This window comes from Polyodon spathula, chromosome 15 (genome assembly GCF_017654505.1).
Source record: "Polyodon spathula isolate WHYD16114869_AA chromosome 15, ASM1765450v1, whole genome shotgun sequence".
Lineage (NCBI taxonomy): Eukaryota > Metazoa > Chordata > Actinopteri > Acipenseriformes > Polyodontidae > Polyodon > Polyodon spathula.
Window position 1 is genome coordinate 34204539 of NC_054548.1, and position 15723 is coordinate 34220261.

The window sequence follows — 15723 nt, forward strand, 5'->3', positions numbered from 1 at the left end:
TTGCAGCCTTAACGCATTTGGGAGTGGGTTGTTTTTTTTCATGTGCTATCACCAGTACCCCTTATTTCTCAGTTTATGATTTGCTGATAATTAAGAGGGTATCTCTCTTGATTCTGGGGTCTCTTCCTTAGAATATCATTACACTCAGAAAACGTTGGTATTGAATTAAACTTGCAAACTCTATTCATTGCCAATAAAACAGCACTCACTTTAATCATTAGATGAGAATGTAAATAAAAAAAACCTATGACTATGTTCAAAACAAACAGCTGGACTGGTAATTAGCTGGGAAAACCACTTCTGTGGTCCAGCCTCCCTTCTGCTCTATAATGTCTCACGTCAGCACCTCTACCTCCGAGAAACTGCAGTGTTTCATATTCCTCCCATTCTAATGAACACTTGTTATGATCCTTGCAGGTGCTGGCAGTGCGGGTGATGAGCAAGTGAACCAGAAGCCTGCAGTGCCCCCCTATGACATTTCCAGAGGTGCCAGCAGGACGGGCTTGCAGGCTTCAAGCAATGTGGCAGGCAGCCGTCGATGCCTGCTTCCCACCCCTAGGAGTGGAGGATCACCTTCTGGTGAGGGTTTAAATCGAATACTTCAGGCCTGCTTGATGAGGGGGTTGGGGGACTGGCTGACATTCCACTCTTCCCCAGCAATGCAAGGAATGCTGTGAAATTCAAGCTTATTACATTCCCTGCTAAATGGGAAGTCAGGAAAGTACATTCCCTGAAAAAACATGTCAGAGCCAGCAATATTATAAATATCTGTGTAAAATGTTCCATTTAATAAATCATGTAATCAGGTTCAGTGACCAACTGCTGTTCACTAGACTATCGATTTCCTGTTCCATATATAGCAGAACCAATTCTATAAATCTATCCAAAGCTTTTGCAGAACAGGATTTTATAGGTAACACAGAACATGTTTATTTGTGTGTGTGTGTTTTAGAATGATTTATGTATCTCCCTGAGCCATTCTAGAATGGATCTAAACCATTCTAGAACATTCCAAGTTGTTTATTTGTGACCACACAGCTATTTTATTGTTTTTGAAGTCCTAATGTGTATTTTTACCAAGTGGGTGTGTCTAACCATAAGTGCCCTGCACAAACAGTAAATGAACTTTGTACTTAAGAGCACTTCTCATATTCAGAAAAATAGCCATGCTCGTTAATACTCATTACTCCTGTTCAGACACTCCTAATTATTACTACGTAACTCTATGAAAATAATAGGTAACTATCTAAAAATTGTTTCGCGGTTATAAAGTGTGATCCACTTTGCTTTCTGAACATCATGTCTGTCTGAACCACATTTAATTTGTTAACGGTAGTAGAGATGAAGATGGATCTTTACAAATGTGTAGCATTATGACATTTAGATAGCAAAACTGAGAGGTGCCTGGAAAACTGTACTGGGGTGGGCAGTGAAATCATTTTAGTAGCATTCCCCCAGCTGATTAAGAAAAATAATATCACAACAACCATAATTTAAAACAAAATGTTAAAAAATACATAACATACAGTCAGTCAAAAATGAACACTTCAAATTGACATGTTTTGCAGCTTCCAGGAAAGAAATGCTAAAAGATGTTGACGTTGCTAGACCAGCGGTTTCATCGCCCAAGAGATTAGTGGTGGCAGCCTCAAAGCTTCATTCTCCAGGTAAGAATTGAATACTGTGCAATATACAGGGTGATTAGAAAGTAAGTTTCCACATCAATGCATCATCCACTGATGTGTATAATCACTGAATTGTTAATTCTTTACAGTTTGTCCTTCAGAAATATGTGACTAGGAATATAAGTGTTTCTTCATTCTTACCTTCTATCACAGCCCTCTTCATTATATCTATCCACATGTCCTGATTGCTGTGCTGTAGGTACCAGGCATGTAGTGCCATAGAGCTCTTACATTGCAAGCAAAATAACAATAAAATAACTTCATTGACTGAAAAGTCAATGGGAAGATTTTCTTACTAAAAACTGTGTAGACACTTGATCTAATGAATTCAGCTGTGTGAATTCAGCATGATCTCATGAATTCATCTGTGTGGATGCCCACATTGTGTTCATGTGCCAGTTTTTCAAGACGTTGTATTATGCAGTATTTAGTTTTGTATCAACAGAAAGAACCATTCGCTTTATTCACACTTTTATTGTTGCTGCGAGATCGGCAAAACCACGCAAGAGAAACTTGTTTGGTGTGCAGTTGTTTGCATGCGGTTGATTGAACATGCAGTTGATTGGCGTGAGGTTGTTTGGCATGCAGTTGATTGGACATGTTGTTTGGCGTTGTCAAGAAAATTCATGGTTAAATAATATAAGCATTTCCCAGATATTTAATTCAGACTGTTGTCTATGTGACATGCTGTGGTGATTGGGTTGTTAACACCAATTCCAGAACATTCTTAACCAGATCTACTTCAAAGCTTGTTGACTAGACCAAGGCACAGGCCACAAACTGTGTTAACGCTTTGAAGCTCGCCTTCCAAAATGCTATCTGCTTATTGTGGCCTCCTAAGGTGTCATAAAACTTATCAAGGGAAGCTATAGTGACTATGCAGTTGTACTATTATCGTGTTAAAAGTTAGTTAAAATGCTTTGAGTCATTTAATTGCATAACTTGTGGACACAAGTTTAATAGTTATTTTAAGTAAGTTTCCCAATAAATCTGAAGTGTTTATTGTGTTTTAAATGAATATTATAAACTAATAACTATTTTTAAACTTTATCCTTTGATTGTATTATGATGTGTTTTATATGCTTGTAATAATAATTTTCTATAGAAGTTATATTGAATATGAGGTTTAAATGATAAATGTAGAATCCTTTGATAACAAAATAGGTTAATACATTCCATTTCTAACACACCATTTTTTTGTGTGACACACAACTGTCTATCAAATACTGTGAACCAATGGAAGGACCGACAAGGACCTGTTTATAGTACAAGGGAACACCTATACATCGTGTTATTTAAACTCAAAACAAAGGATTTTCTTTCTCTCTGGATTCACGCTCGCTGGATTCGCTTGCTGGATTCGCTCTTTCTTCAGAACATCTCATCGCTCTCAAGTCTTCAAGTTCTTCAACGAAGACGCAATGATGTAATCTTTAGAGCTGTCCCAGAGAAGATGGACTCCCTAATGACGAAAGCTTTTGCCTACAGACTTCACTGCGCTGCTGCACAACTAACTTCTACAAAGAGGACAACCGTGTTAACAAGACTTTGTTTTAGACATTGCACCAACAGAATAGGTATCAAATTTATATTGTGTGTTTATAAGTAACTGAAATTAAGTCATGCTAGTGAAATCATCACAATACGTAATATGTGTCTATTCAACTAGATGCTGGAACACTGTACACTTGGAAGCTAGCACATGTATACGTAATGCGTGACTCAACCAAACAATGCATGATGAACTATTAAGACTGTTTCACTAATGCAGAACTCTATGAGCAGAGAGCACATCAACGTTTTATTATGAACAGTTAACAATGCATTACTTTTCCTTGAATGTTTTATTTTGTTTCTTCTTTATACATGTTTTTTTTTTAACTATGAAGCCTATCCTTTATTCTTCTTCCTTTGAGAATGTGAATAAATGTAATAATAATTTGGATTGTCAGGTTTCTTTTTGTTGTATAACAAATACACATTTATGATTGATTTGAAATACTTAAACATACATAATATTAATTGTTAATCTCTTTCCATCATGAATCTAGGGATAATTATGCCAGAATGAGCTTGTTGAGGTATTGTGTTTATTATGGTTAATAATTACATTATGGGCTATAATGGGTATTTTCCAATGGTAATTGCCGAGGACACAGTTGTGACATAAATCCTAGATATACAATGGAAATATGCACGACAGTGTGTGATTGAACATGCGGTTGTTTGGCGTGCAGTTGGACATGCGGTTGTTTGGAGTTCTACTGTGTATAATTTGGTAACTGTCTTCATCATTCACTAATAAAGGCTTCTTTGCTGTGTGATAATACAGTTGCATTCATAATTTGCATTATAAGCTCCTTAAAGGCACAACATTCCACTGGAGAAGACTGTCTATCAGCTTCAAAGTATAACTGCTATACTGCCAACTGGTTATTTCTTGTCTGTTTGCCAAGTATGAGGTCAAAACATTCCGTACAATTTGAAAAGCATTGTTGTTAAGATATGTTACATTATGTTACAACAAAGCTGGCATAAGAATTCTTCAGAGCTCCATACAGCTGTCAAGCTTTGTCTAAAGATCTCCATTAGCAAATGTGACCTGCCGTAAACCAACAGCTTTGAGATTTCAAGCACCATACTCAAGAGGAACACACAAGGATAATTACTTATCAAACATAGTTTTATTCATGCTTCTCTTTCTTCCTAAAAAAATCTCATAGCTTGAATTCCTCTATAGTAGACACTGCCATGCTATTCCAAGATCAGTTATGGCTGTTTCATTGATGTTGAATGCACTAATACTGTGCCATTTTAAGATCACTTAAATGTATTTGCATCCATTCCATGTTCTGTAATGTAGCATGGTACACATACCTTGTACAGCTACATAGCATTATAATATATTCACAAAAATCACATTACAATTTAATAGCTCTATAACACCATTTTATATCTATGAAATATCCATAACTGGTCTTACAATACTAAAGTTTATTTAACTTGATGGGCCATAGTTTATAGCTGAATGAAATACATAATGCCGCTCCAGCCATTTTTGACAGATCAGCAAGACCTACTGTATATGTTCATGAATGGTATTTGAAACCCTCACTTTAATGTGAATCTACCTCCAAGTAGACTCATCATTTCTTGATTCACGGGAGGGATAAAGTGGAGATACAGGATGAGCTTTATTAAAAAGCAACTTATAATCAGAATTGAATTTATTCATGACAGATTCTCAAGCTGTTGTTGTTTTGTTATAAATATAAACTAAATGTGTTTATAAAGAAAAGGGAACTGGGTGCATGTTTACCTGCTCTGTGGTTAATGTCTCGAATACCATTTTACCTGTGGTTCCACCAGGTTCAGATTTCAGTGGGGATAGGGTTGGGACCTATGTTATGTGTTAATGTTGTGTTTATATGTTGCGTGTTAATGTTGGTGTATAGTCATTGGTACACGGGATATAAACGGGTCTGTGTAACACAAGTGTTTAAAATGTATATTTGTATTTAGGCACGAGGATTGCACAGCACTTCACGTGCAAGTAAAAAGTAATAATATGTGAGCACGGGGAATTGCACTGTATTAATTCACGTGCAGTTGTACTACGACTCCAACTGAATGATTGATTAGCAATCGAGTCTCGGTACAGCTGCATAAAAGCAGCATGTTTTCACATACTCAGGGTTGTGTGTTCAGTGAGTGGAGAATGGGATTGGAGACGGAAGTAATAATAATAATATTAGTCGTAGTTAAATATCTGCTCACTGTGTTTTGTTTAGTCCGTTTTGTTTGTCTGTTTATTTTGCCGAATGTGCCATGTCCCGTTTTTGTTTGTTATATAACGTTTTTTTTCTGTCTGTCTGCTCATTCATTAAATGCTGAGCGAGACCATCTGCTTAGCTCCACCAAACTCCACCTCTTATTGTTTATTTCCTGGCTGTGGTCTGACGCCACCCACTCTGGCCGTCTTTGTGACACGTGTTTGTCAGAACTGGGATTACCAGTGCCTCCTAGATGCAGACCAGAGCAGGAACTGCAGTTTCTGGTTTAAAAAAAAAATATATATATATATATATATATATATATATATATATATATATATATATATATATATATATATATATAAAAAATAAGAAATGGAAGGCTGGAGCTGGAGAGATGGCTGCCAGGATCTGGAGGACCTCCTCGGTGGTCTAGAGGACCAAGGCTGGTGCCTTGCCTGTGGGGAGTTCGGGAACCCGGTGGCTGTCTGCCCCTTCCAAGAGGAGGAGGAGGAACTGACCCAGGAGAGGAAGGTGAGGAGAAGAAGGCAGAGAAGGGGAAAGGGGAAGAGGAAGGCAGAGCATCCACAGCCCAAGTCTCCAACAGCAAAGAATGCCTGCTGGTTTCACCTCCACAGCCTGTGTGGAAGGAGGCCGAGCGTCCAAAGCCCGCAAGGGGGGAGTCAGAGCATCAACAGCCCAAGTCTCCACCATCAGAGAGAGAGTGCCTGCTGTTTCCATCTCCAGCGTCGGTGGGAGAAGCTCTGCTTGCTCGAGGGCCACCATCTAGGGAGATGGAAAGAGATCTCCCGAAGGTGATCAACCTGCTGTGGGCCCGAGATGGGGAGCATTGGGAAACTTGGGAACATCAACAACACCCAGTGTCCCTTTGAGACATCGCAGCCATGGTGTTCAACTACCTTGCCGATATGGGAGGGGCCTCGCCTCTGGTCTCATCAGGAGAAGCCCTGACACTGTCTCCAGGACCAGAGGGAGAGGAGCCAATGCACCTGTCCCCTGCAAGTGAGGGAGAGCCGCACCAGTCCCCTGCAAGTGAGGGAGAGCCGCACCAGTTCCCTGTAATAAGGGTAGACTACATGCCGCTCCCACCTCCTCTGCCAGGAGACTACACGCCGCTCCCACCTCCATCGCCAGGAGTCTACACGCCTCCGCCACCTCCATCGGCAGGAGCAGAGCAGCAGGTGCTGCCTCTGCCTCCACCACCTCCACTGGCAGGAGCGGAGCAGCAGGAGCTGCCTCTGCCTCCGCCACGTCCACCAGCAGAGGGTGAATGCCTGCTGGGTCTCTGTCCACCAGCAGAGGGTGAATTCCTGCTAGGTCCCTGTCCACCAGCAGAGGGTGAATGCCTGCTGGATCCCTGTCTATCAGCAGAGGGTGAATGCCTGCTGGGTTCCCGTCCACCACCAGAGCGTGAATGCCTGCTGTGTCCCCGTCCACCAGCAGAGGGTGAATGCCTGCTGGTATCACTTCCCCCACCAGCAGAGGATGAATTTCTGCTGGTATCACTTCCCCCACCAGCAGAGGATGAATGCCTGCTGGTATCACTTCCTGCACCATCAGGGGGAGAGAAGCAGGAGCTGCCTCTCCCTGCACCAGAAGGACCAGGACTAGATGCTGGCGGTCCTCAGCAGCCTATGCAAGGCACAGGGAAGAACAGGGAAGAACCGCCCGGCTGCAGTTGCCGGGAAGAGGGCCAACGTCCGCACCCCAGCTTGTCCTGACTCCCTGCCTCGCTTCGCCCAAGGATGCCTGTCTCGCTTCGCCCAAGGATGCCTGCCTCGCTTCACCCAGGGATGCCTGCCTGGCATCGCCTGGGGTTGCCAGCCATTCCGCATCGCCTGGGGTTGCCAGAGGGAGCTGCCGGCTATAAAGGGGGGAGAGGTCAGGAGACCACCTTCACCCGCAGCAGTTTCGCTGCAGGAGATCTTAGGGCAGGTTTAGAGACCACCAACCCCAGCAGCTTTTACGCTGCTGGACTTGCCCCGGCTGAAGGAGCATCAACATCTGCTGACAGCCGCACCATTGGCAGCATTTCCGCTGCCAGAGGTATAGCGGGAGGAGAGATTTGCCCCACTGTCAGCACATTTGCTGACAGCATGGCCAGTAGCAGCCTTAAAGTCAACCCCTTAAAGTCCCTGTTCTTGGCCCAGGACTTTGAGCGAGACTTTTAGGATTTTATGGGGGGAGGTGGCCATTGAGGCCATGTGTGATTTGCACAAGGGGGGGTATATTTGGCAAAGTGCCCGCCCCTGTGTGTATTTTCTGTTATATGTTGTGTGTTAATGTTGGTGTATAATCATTGGTACACGGATATAAATGGGTCTGTGTAACACAAGTGTTAAAATGTATATTTGTATTTAGGCATGAGGATTGCACAGCACTTACCGTGCAAGTAAAAAGTAATAATATGTGAGCACAGGGAATTGCACTTTATTAATTCACGTGCAGTTGTACTGCGACTCCAATTGAATGAAAGATTAGCAGTCGAGTCTCGGTACAGCTGCATAAAAGCAGCATGTTTTCATATACTCAGGGTTGTGTGTTCGGTGAGTGGAGAACGGGATTGGAGATGGAGGTAATAATAATAATAATAATAATAATAATAATAATAATAATAATAATAATAATAATAATATTAGTAGTCTTAGTTAAATGTCTGCTCACCGTGCTTTGTTTAGTCCGTTTTGTTTGTCTGTTTATTTTGGCAAATGTGCCATGTCCTGTTTTTGTTTGTTACAACCATTTATTTTCTGTCTGTTCATTTATTAAATGCTGAGCGAGACCATTCGCTCAGCTCCACCGAACTCCACCTCTCTCTTGTTGCTTATTTCCTGGCTCTGGTCTGATGCCACCCACTCCGGCCGCCTTTGTGACAGGACCTTAATAATGCAACAGTTAATTCCCTATCAAGTGCAAAATGTAACCATTACCTCTTATAACCTCTCCAGCCTCGGCTGGGGCGCTGTGTAGAATGGCACTCCACATAATGGTTTGGAACTGCAGGCAGTTTAATTAGCCTTGCAGCATTTGTTGCAGGAGGTTCGAGGGAGGCATGTGCATGTCCGGGCAGACAACGCAACTGTGGTGGCTTACGTCAACCACAAAGGCGGCCTTAGGTCAGCCAGTCTCCATTGCGTGGCCTGTAAGCTTTGCTCTGGGCACACGAGAACCTATTCTCACTGTGGGAAGTACATCTGCCCAGGGTGAAAATAACTAGGCAGCTGCTCCTCTCAAGGAGGGTCCCAGTGCCTCAGAGTGGAGGTGAACCCTGAGGTGGTAGCCTCATTTGGGAGAGGTTCGGGAGAGCAGAGATAGATCTCTTGCCTCCCAGGAATCAACCCACTATCCCCTCTGGCTCTCCATAATAGGAGACAGGGACCCGCTGGCAGTAGATGCCTTGGCACACCACTGTTATATGCCTTCCCAACGCTTGACTTGCTCCTACTGTGTGTAGTGGAAATCAGGCACCGGGACAAGGTGCTCCTAGTTCTAGGTCTGGCCCCTTTAGCCACCTATGAAGGACATTGTTCCTTGCTGGAGGTTAAACGAGGTGCTCACATGGGCGCCGATCTGTACTGTAAGGTGGGGGGGATGAAACGTGTGACAATTTAGGAAAATAAGGCGTGACAACACGACAAATTATTCTAAACACAGATGTCAAGTTTTGAAACGACAGGGATAAGAAATGTTTTTAATAATTTTGCCCATTTCACCCCCCCCCCCCCCCCCCCCCACACACACACACACACACTTGTTTGTTGCCTAAACAACAACTATATATTAGTTTCATTTATCATGCCTTTGCACAGAAAAGGCACAGTACTGTACTCCCTTAATTGACTCCTCGCAGTGTAACCAGGGATAAAATGTGAAACCGGTCGGCTTGAAAAGTTTTATTGCTAAAAATAGGTATAATACTTGTAAATGGTACAAGCTGTTTTAGATTTTGCAGCAAAATGATGCTTAAATTCCCAACTAATTTATTACTTGCATCTACAGCAAATTCTTTATTAAACAGTCTATCACAACTATCTATGCATAGGTTTCATATGTGTTGTAGCTAGCTAGCTAATACAAGTTGGAATCAAGTTGTGTATGAGGTCGAAATTACATTAGTCTCAGCGATTACCTTCACAAAATGATAAGCTACATTTCATCAAAACACTTTTCTATTTCAATTTTGTTTTCACTTTGCATTTTTTCATCTGTCCCCTTAATTAAACATATTCATATGAAAGCGTTTTTGGTAAATAATAGAAGCGGCATTAAGTTTCCCAAAATCATTTGTGTGTAAGATTAGCCCATATATTTTACATATAAAAAAATCCTACCTCACTAACTTCTGTCAGTTTTTCACTGCTGCCATCTAATTGTTGCACTCTGTTGTTATGTTTGTTTGTTTGTTTGTTTGTTTTGCAGGAAGCAGCTTAAAACAAAATCGAATTTCCATTAAAAAAAAAAAAAAAACACATTATTGAACGCATCAACTTCATCAATGACACATATGCAAGCAATGAGGCGTGTCAGGTTCACAGGCTCGGACTAGTTCATTGTGTGAAATAAGGAGGATGTGGAGAATCTGGTGCTTTACAATCCCAACAAAACAAGTTAACAGTTCTGAATCATAAAACCATTTAAAAATATTGTTAAGGGGTCGTAAAAATGTATGCGCGTGTGGGGAGGACAAATACATGTACTGCCCCCCCCCCCCCCGGGAACTGCGCCTATGGGTGCTCAATGCACTCTTGAAGCCTTCATTTGAGCCCATGCATTCAGCTGAGCTCAAATCTTATCACTGAAGCAAACTGTTTGCTTGCTGTCACCTTCGCAAGCAGGTGAGCGAGATGCAGAGTTTTCTCCTTTGTGAGTACCTGTTTAATTTTTAAAGAGGCCAGAACAAGGGTTACGCTCGTGCCTTCTGCTGAACACTATGTCAACCAGTCTGTGGATTTCAAGACATCTTTTTACATCCTTCCAGTCTGACAGAGAGCTGCAGCTCCATATGCTGCTATGTTGATAGGACAAAAAGTTGCAGGCTGCCCAGACAATGTGTTGTCTGCTCTGGGATAAAGTCCCATGGTCAAGCCTTGTCTAGGCAGAGGCTGACCAAATGGATAGCAGACTCATGCAGAACTGCCTGAGCTGGCCAACTTGCCCCCTCCAGAAAGCATAGTGCCCATTTCTTAGGGGCATGGCAACTTTGTGGGCTTTATTCCAGGGTGTGTCTATCAATGACATTTGCAATGCAGACCTGAGGGCTTCTCCCCATACCTGTACTAGGTTCTACAGACTTAGATCATAGATCCACAAAAATCTTGGCTTTGGAACTAGCGTATTAACCTTTTAAGGGCCGGGATCGTGTTAACACGTTCATACTGAAGTGGGCTTCTAGGACTGCGATTGTGTAAACACGATAAACAAAATCACTTTGTTTTGATGACTTACAGCTGCATAAAAACAGCATGTTTTCACTCACTCTGGGTTGTGAAAGCGAGACAGACAACCAACCATAAATATCAATTGCTAGTTACACTCGTACCAATTGATATTTATAGTTACGCTTCTTTTCCTCTATCTCTCAACCTCGAGTGAGTGAAAACATGATGTTTATATGCAGCTGTACCGAGACTCGATTGCTAATCAATCATTCAATTGGAGTCGCGGTACAACTGCACGTGAATTAATAAAGTGCAATTCCCCGTGCTCACATATTATTACATTTTACTTGCACGTGAAGTGCTATGCAATCCTTGTGCCTAAATACAAATATACATATACAAATAAACACTTGTGTTACACAGACCCATTTATATCCCGTGTACCAATGAATATACACCAACATTAACACACAACATACAACACAAAATACACATAGGGGCGGGGCACTTTGCCACACACCTAAATAGGAGTGAACATGGTTTGTGAACTGTTTTTAAAAATAATGTAAAACTCACGAGGCTTCAGCAGTCAAGATCCCGTTCTTCTGACTTAATATTACGTAATCCCCAGCAGAAAGGCCGTACAGACCAGACCCCCCCCCCCAACAAACACACACACACACTGTACATTTATCGACTACTTCAACGCTAGAACTGCTGATGGCAGTCACCATCACCGTGTATTTTAAACATCATCAGTATTAAAATGAAAAACAAACTATCGGATACAACTCAAAAGTTTTATTCAAGCACATCATAATAAAAATCAGTTTTATTACTTTGAATTTTTGGATTTATTTTTTTCCTGATTTCAGATTTTTCAGTTTTAAAAATCAGTGATTTGTTAGTTAGTTTTTTTGTTTTTTGTTTTATAACCACATGAGTGTTTGATTTATTGACAGCAGTGATGAATGTAGAAATGCATGAAAAAATATGACAAAAAAAACTTTCTAAACGGTTTTAATCAGTGCTGTCAGAAAAAAGGCTACAAATTGGCACAATGTAATAGCAACTATGAACATTGTAAGTTTTCCCCCAAGTGATAACGGTAGCTAGCAAGTGAAGTGGTATGAGAGGCAGCGCTTTGTTATAGTTGAAGTCACAGTTGTGCATGGTGGCTGATAGGTGCAAAGCATAGCATTAATACCACTGTACAAAAGAGCCGACTCCTTTGCAAGGAGCATATCAGCACTATGCTTTAGGGCCCTACATATCAAACATCTGCACAGCCAAAACACCATACTTAAATGAACAATTAAACATAAGTGTTTATTTTCTAACTTACCACATATAAAAGCACTACTTCAAAAAATGAAAAACTATAATAAAATAAACATTTCAAAATAAACTAGTGTGTAAACTGGTATTTGCACATAAAAAACTATAAAAACTAAAGTAGTTTTTAATCTAAAACAAAAGTAGCATGATTGATCTTGCATGTGTGTCACTCGCAGCACAGAATCCAATCTGATCGAAATCTCTCCTACCTTGTACAACACAAATATAAATTCTAAGTAGTAAAACTTGTAGAAATTATATTTTATATAAAATGTGTGTGTGTGTGTGTGTGTGTGTGTGTGTGTGTGTGTGTGTGTGGAAAGGTAACCAGACAAGCAAGTAGCAAATAGGCGGCGTAATTCAGAATATGCACTACAGCACGTGAATTAATTTCTCTTGTTAAATGTTTTTATCTTCATGGCAACGCATGAAACTCTCCTCACGATATTCAGTCGTTCTTTTCCTAATTACTAGGCAGACACAGACATTTAAATATCCCCTCCCTAAACAACTATGAATTGATTAATCTGCATTGGCACGGACGTTTTTTTTCCTAAATCAGAACTGCACAGCAACACATTCCTGAAAAGTACGGCAAACAGGTCATGAGGAAAACTGTCATGACTTGTGCATGTAAACAACGCCATTGACAGACAACATTCAGAGGGTGTGTACTTGATTGGAGATTTTCTTTCATGAAGTAGAAAAAGGTCAAATACATAAAATAATACTGTATGTATGTATTTCTCAGGTTAAAGGAAGTCTCTGATCCATTTTTTAATATACAGATTTACATGCCATAAAGATACTTAGAGTTGGGGGGATGAAAGCATATTTTCATTGAACTAATTGCTGATCATCAGACATCAACCATTTTATCAAAGCAATTAGCTGTAGTGGTGGGGCCATTTGTAATGAATGCTGACATTTCATTCACATTATCCTTAATGATGCAATTACATATTTCTGAACTCAGCAGGTCCGAAAACCCCCCAGGTTAATTTTTCTAGCAAAATCTAAGACGGTCGGGCAACAAAATGCCCCTTTTCTGGTTGGCGTGGAATGACCCTTACATTAACCTTCATATGTGCAAATCTGTATTTTCAATTTCAAAACCAGTAATTGTAAGATGTGAATAGGACAGTTTTAAACAGTTTTAAATGTTTTATTATTATTATTATTTGAAAGGACTATGGAAAAGGTGAGTCTTGTAGCTAAAATATACAATGCAAACAGTAAAAACTGTGGGAAGTGCATAATGGGATTTATATTATTTTGGGCTGCAATTAATAATGCAGTTTATTTAACAGTGGACATACAGTATTATGTGTTTATTGTTTTAATTTAGTTTTGAACCATTAGTGAATTCAGTGTCATTAGAGCACAACCTGCCATTCAGTCCAGAGCTTCTTTCAAGCAGAGTAGGTTTGTTTTGACATTTATTGCACAGCAAGTTACCCGAGATAATATGTTAGTAAGATGGGGCTATACTGCAATTCCTTTGCTCAGTTTTAATGGCTCAAAACTATCAAAAAATATTTGATGACTACATCAGGGTTTGGCTCTTTACAGTTTAATTGGCACTAATGGGTAGGGTAAACCTTAACATGTGGTTTTGCTGATCCCTGCCTAGCCAAATGGAGGCATGTGACAGTCAATAAACTTCAGAAGTAAGGAAGCCTGTTTGTGAAGTAATCTCAAGAACATTACATTTGTTCTTCTCTCTCTCTAAGGACACACAAGACAGAAAGCTGGCATCCTACGAAATGGGATATCTGCCAAGGCTGATTCTCAGTCTAGGGAGGCAGAGCGACAGATTGTGCAGAAGCTGAAGGATAAGTGTGAGGAGCAGGCTAGGCAACTTCAGAGTCTGCAGGAGGAGCTGAGGAGAGCCACGCTGGGCTTGGAGGTCTTTGCCATCACCACCCAGCACTTTTGTCAGAAGGTAAAGTCCTGCAGCTACCAGATTAGGTTGACTTGGATAAAAAAATTAAAATGTGATTCCCCTATACTTCCTTTTGTAACACATGCTGTAAGTGACCTATCCGCTTGAAGTATTACTAGATTTATTTATAATCCAGATCTGGCAACGAAACATGAAACAAGCAATGCGATTCGTTGAGCAAGGTTCCAGCTGTCTGTATATTGGATGGGTACGGACATTTGGAGACTTGTCACATATTCAAAATCACTGCGCTGCCTCACAGAATTTGAAATACCAATAGCCATCTTGTTTATAGTTATAGATGTACAGTAACTATAAAACTGAGTGACCAATTACCAGAAAAAAAAAAATCCCAAAAAACTAAGTAGACATAATGATTTGGATGAAGAACAATTAAATGAACTGAAAGATTGCAAAACAGAAAGAAATACCTGTTGCAAGATGGCTTGCGGGTGACATCAGACCAGGGAGGACATAGTCACAGTACTGGGGTATAGAAGCACTGTTGTGCAGGTTTATTATAAATAACTATAAATAAAAAGGTTGAACACAAAACAAACACTTATACAAAACAAAATGGCATGGTGGCCAAAGCAGACAGACACAACAGACACGGAACAAAACAAAGACAGACAACAATTTCCAGGTGCAAGGGTGTTTATTGATTTTAATTAGCAATGTCCAGAGCCTTATGGCGAACACCTGTAAATAATAATGATGGAGTGATATAGCGGCATGTATCATTCGGTATTTGTAAATCCCTGGGTTTAACACGTAACTCAAAAGTCCAGTTTTTACACACCAACACTAAACACAAAACACAGACACAGCTCCTAGGGACAGTGAATAAGTGCTCGTGGTGTATTACAGTTCTCCGTGAAATGCAGGAGTGAAAGTGATATCCGGGTTTATGCTGGCTTTCGCTCCAGCTCCGGATTGTGCTACTGGTAGTCTATTAACAGACAACAGTTAACAAAACACTAACACACACGACAAAATAATTTAAATAATTGCAAAATACGGCAACACAGAATCCTTGCAGGTTAAAACACTAACCATTTACAAAGGAACAGATCACTTACGCTACGCCCCTTATTTATACCACTGCTCATGACCCCTAGGTTAACGAGTGCATCCACCCCTCCAATCCTCGGATGCCACGCCGTCTCCAGTCCAAGTCATTGAACTTGGGTGCCATAGCTCAGCCCCCTTCCTAAATGACTGACTTCCATCTACCCTGAGGAATAAATTGTAATGCCATTTGATTAAGGGTACTCTGTTCCTTTTACATAGTGCCCTCACAGGTCGGGAGAGAGATCTAACACCATGAATCATTCGATCTCTGTCACAAAAACATACCAAAGAGAATGATACATTAAGATAAAACAAAACATTAGTATAACATAATACATATACATCTACCACTGTCACATCATCAGACAGATTAATAACAGTGTAGAATAATAGTGTAAAATAAATAAATACATATAAACATAGGTGCCAATATAGACATGCGTATATACACTTTTACATAATAGTACAATAAAAAATAGTAAGATACTATGATGCAATAATAGCACACT

General features: G+C 40.6%; 1 protein-coding gene across 1 annotated transcript in view; it reads left to right on the forward strand.

Annotated features, from left to right (window-relative positions):
• Positions 1 to 423: 423 nt before the first annotated feature.
• Positions 424 to 15723, forward strand: part of LOC121327594 (microtubule-associated tumor suppressor candidate 2-like) — an 83960-nt gene continuing 68660 nt past the window's right edge. The window contains exons 1-3 of the mRNA XM_041271699.1: positions 424 to 579; positions 1569 to 1667; positions 13929 to 14140. Coding sequence (XP_041127633.1) covers positions 1583 to 1667; positions 13929 to 14140 — 297 coding nt within the window. The 5' untranslated portion in view covers positions 424 to 579; positions 1569 to 1582. The remainder of the gene's footprint in view (positions 580 to 1568; positions 1668 to 13928; positions 14141 to 15723) is intronic.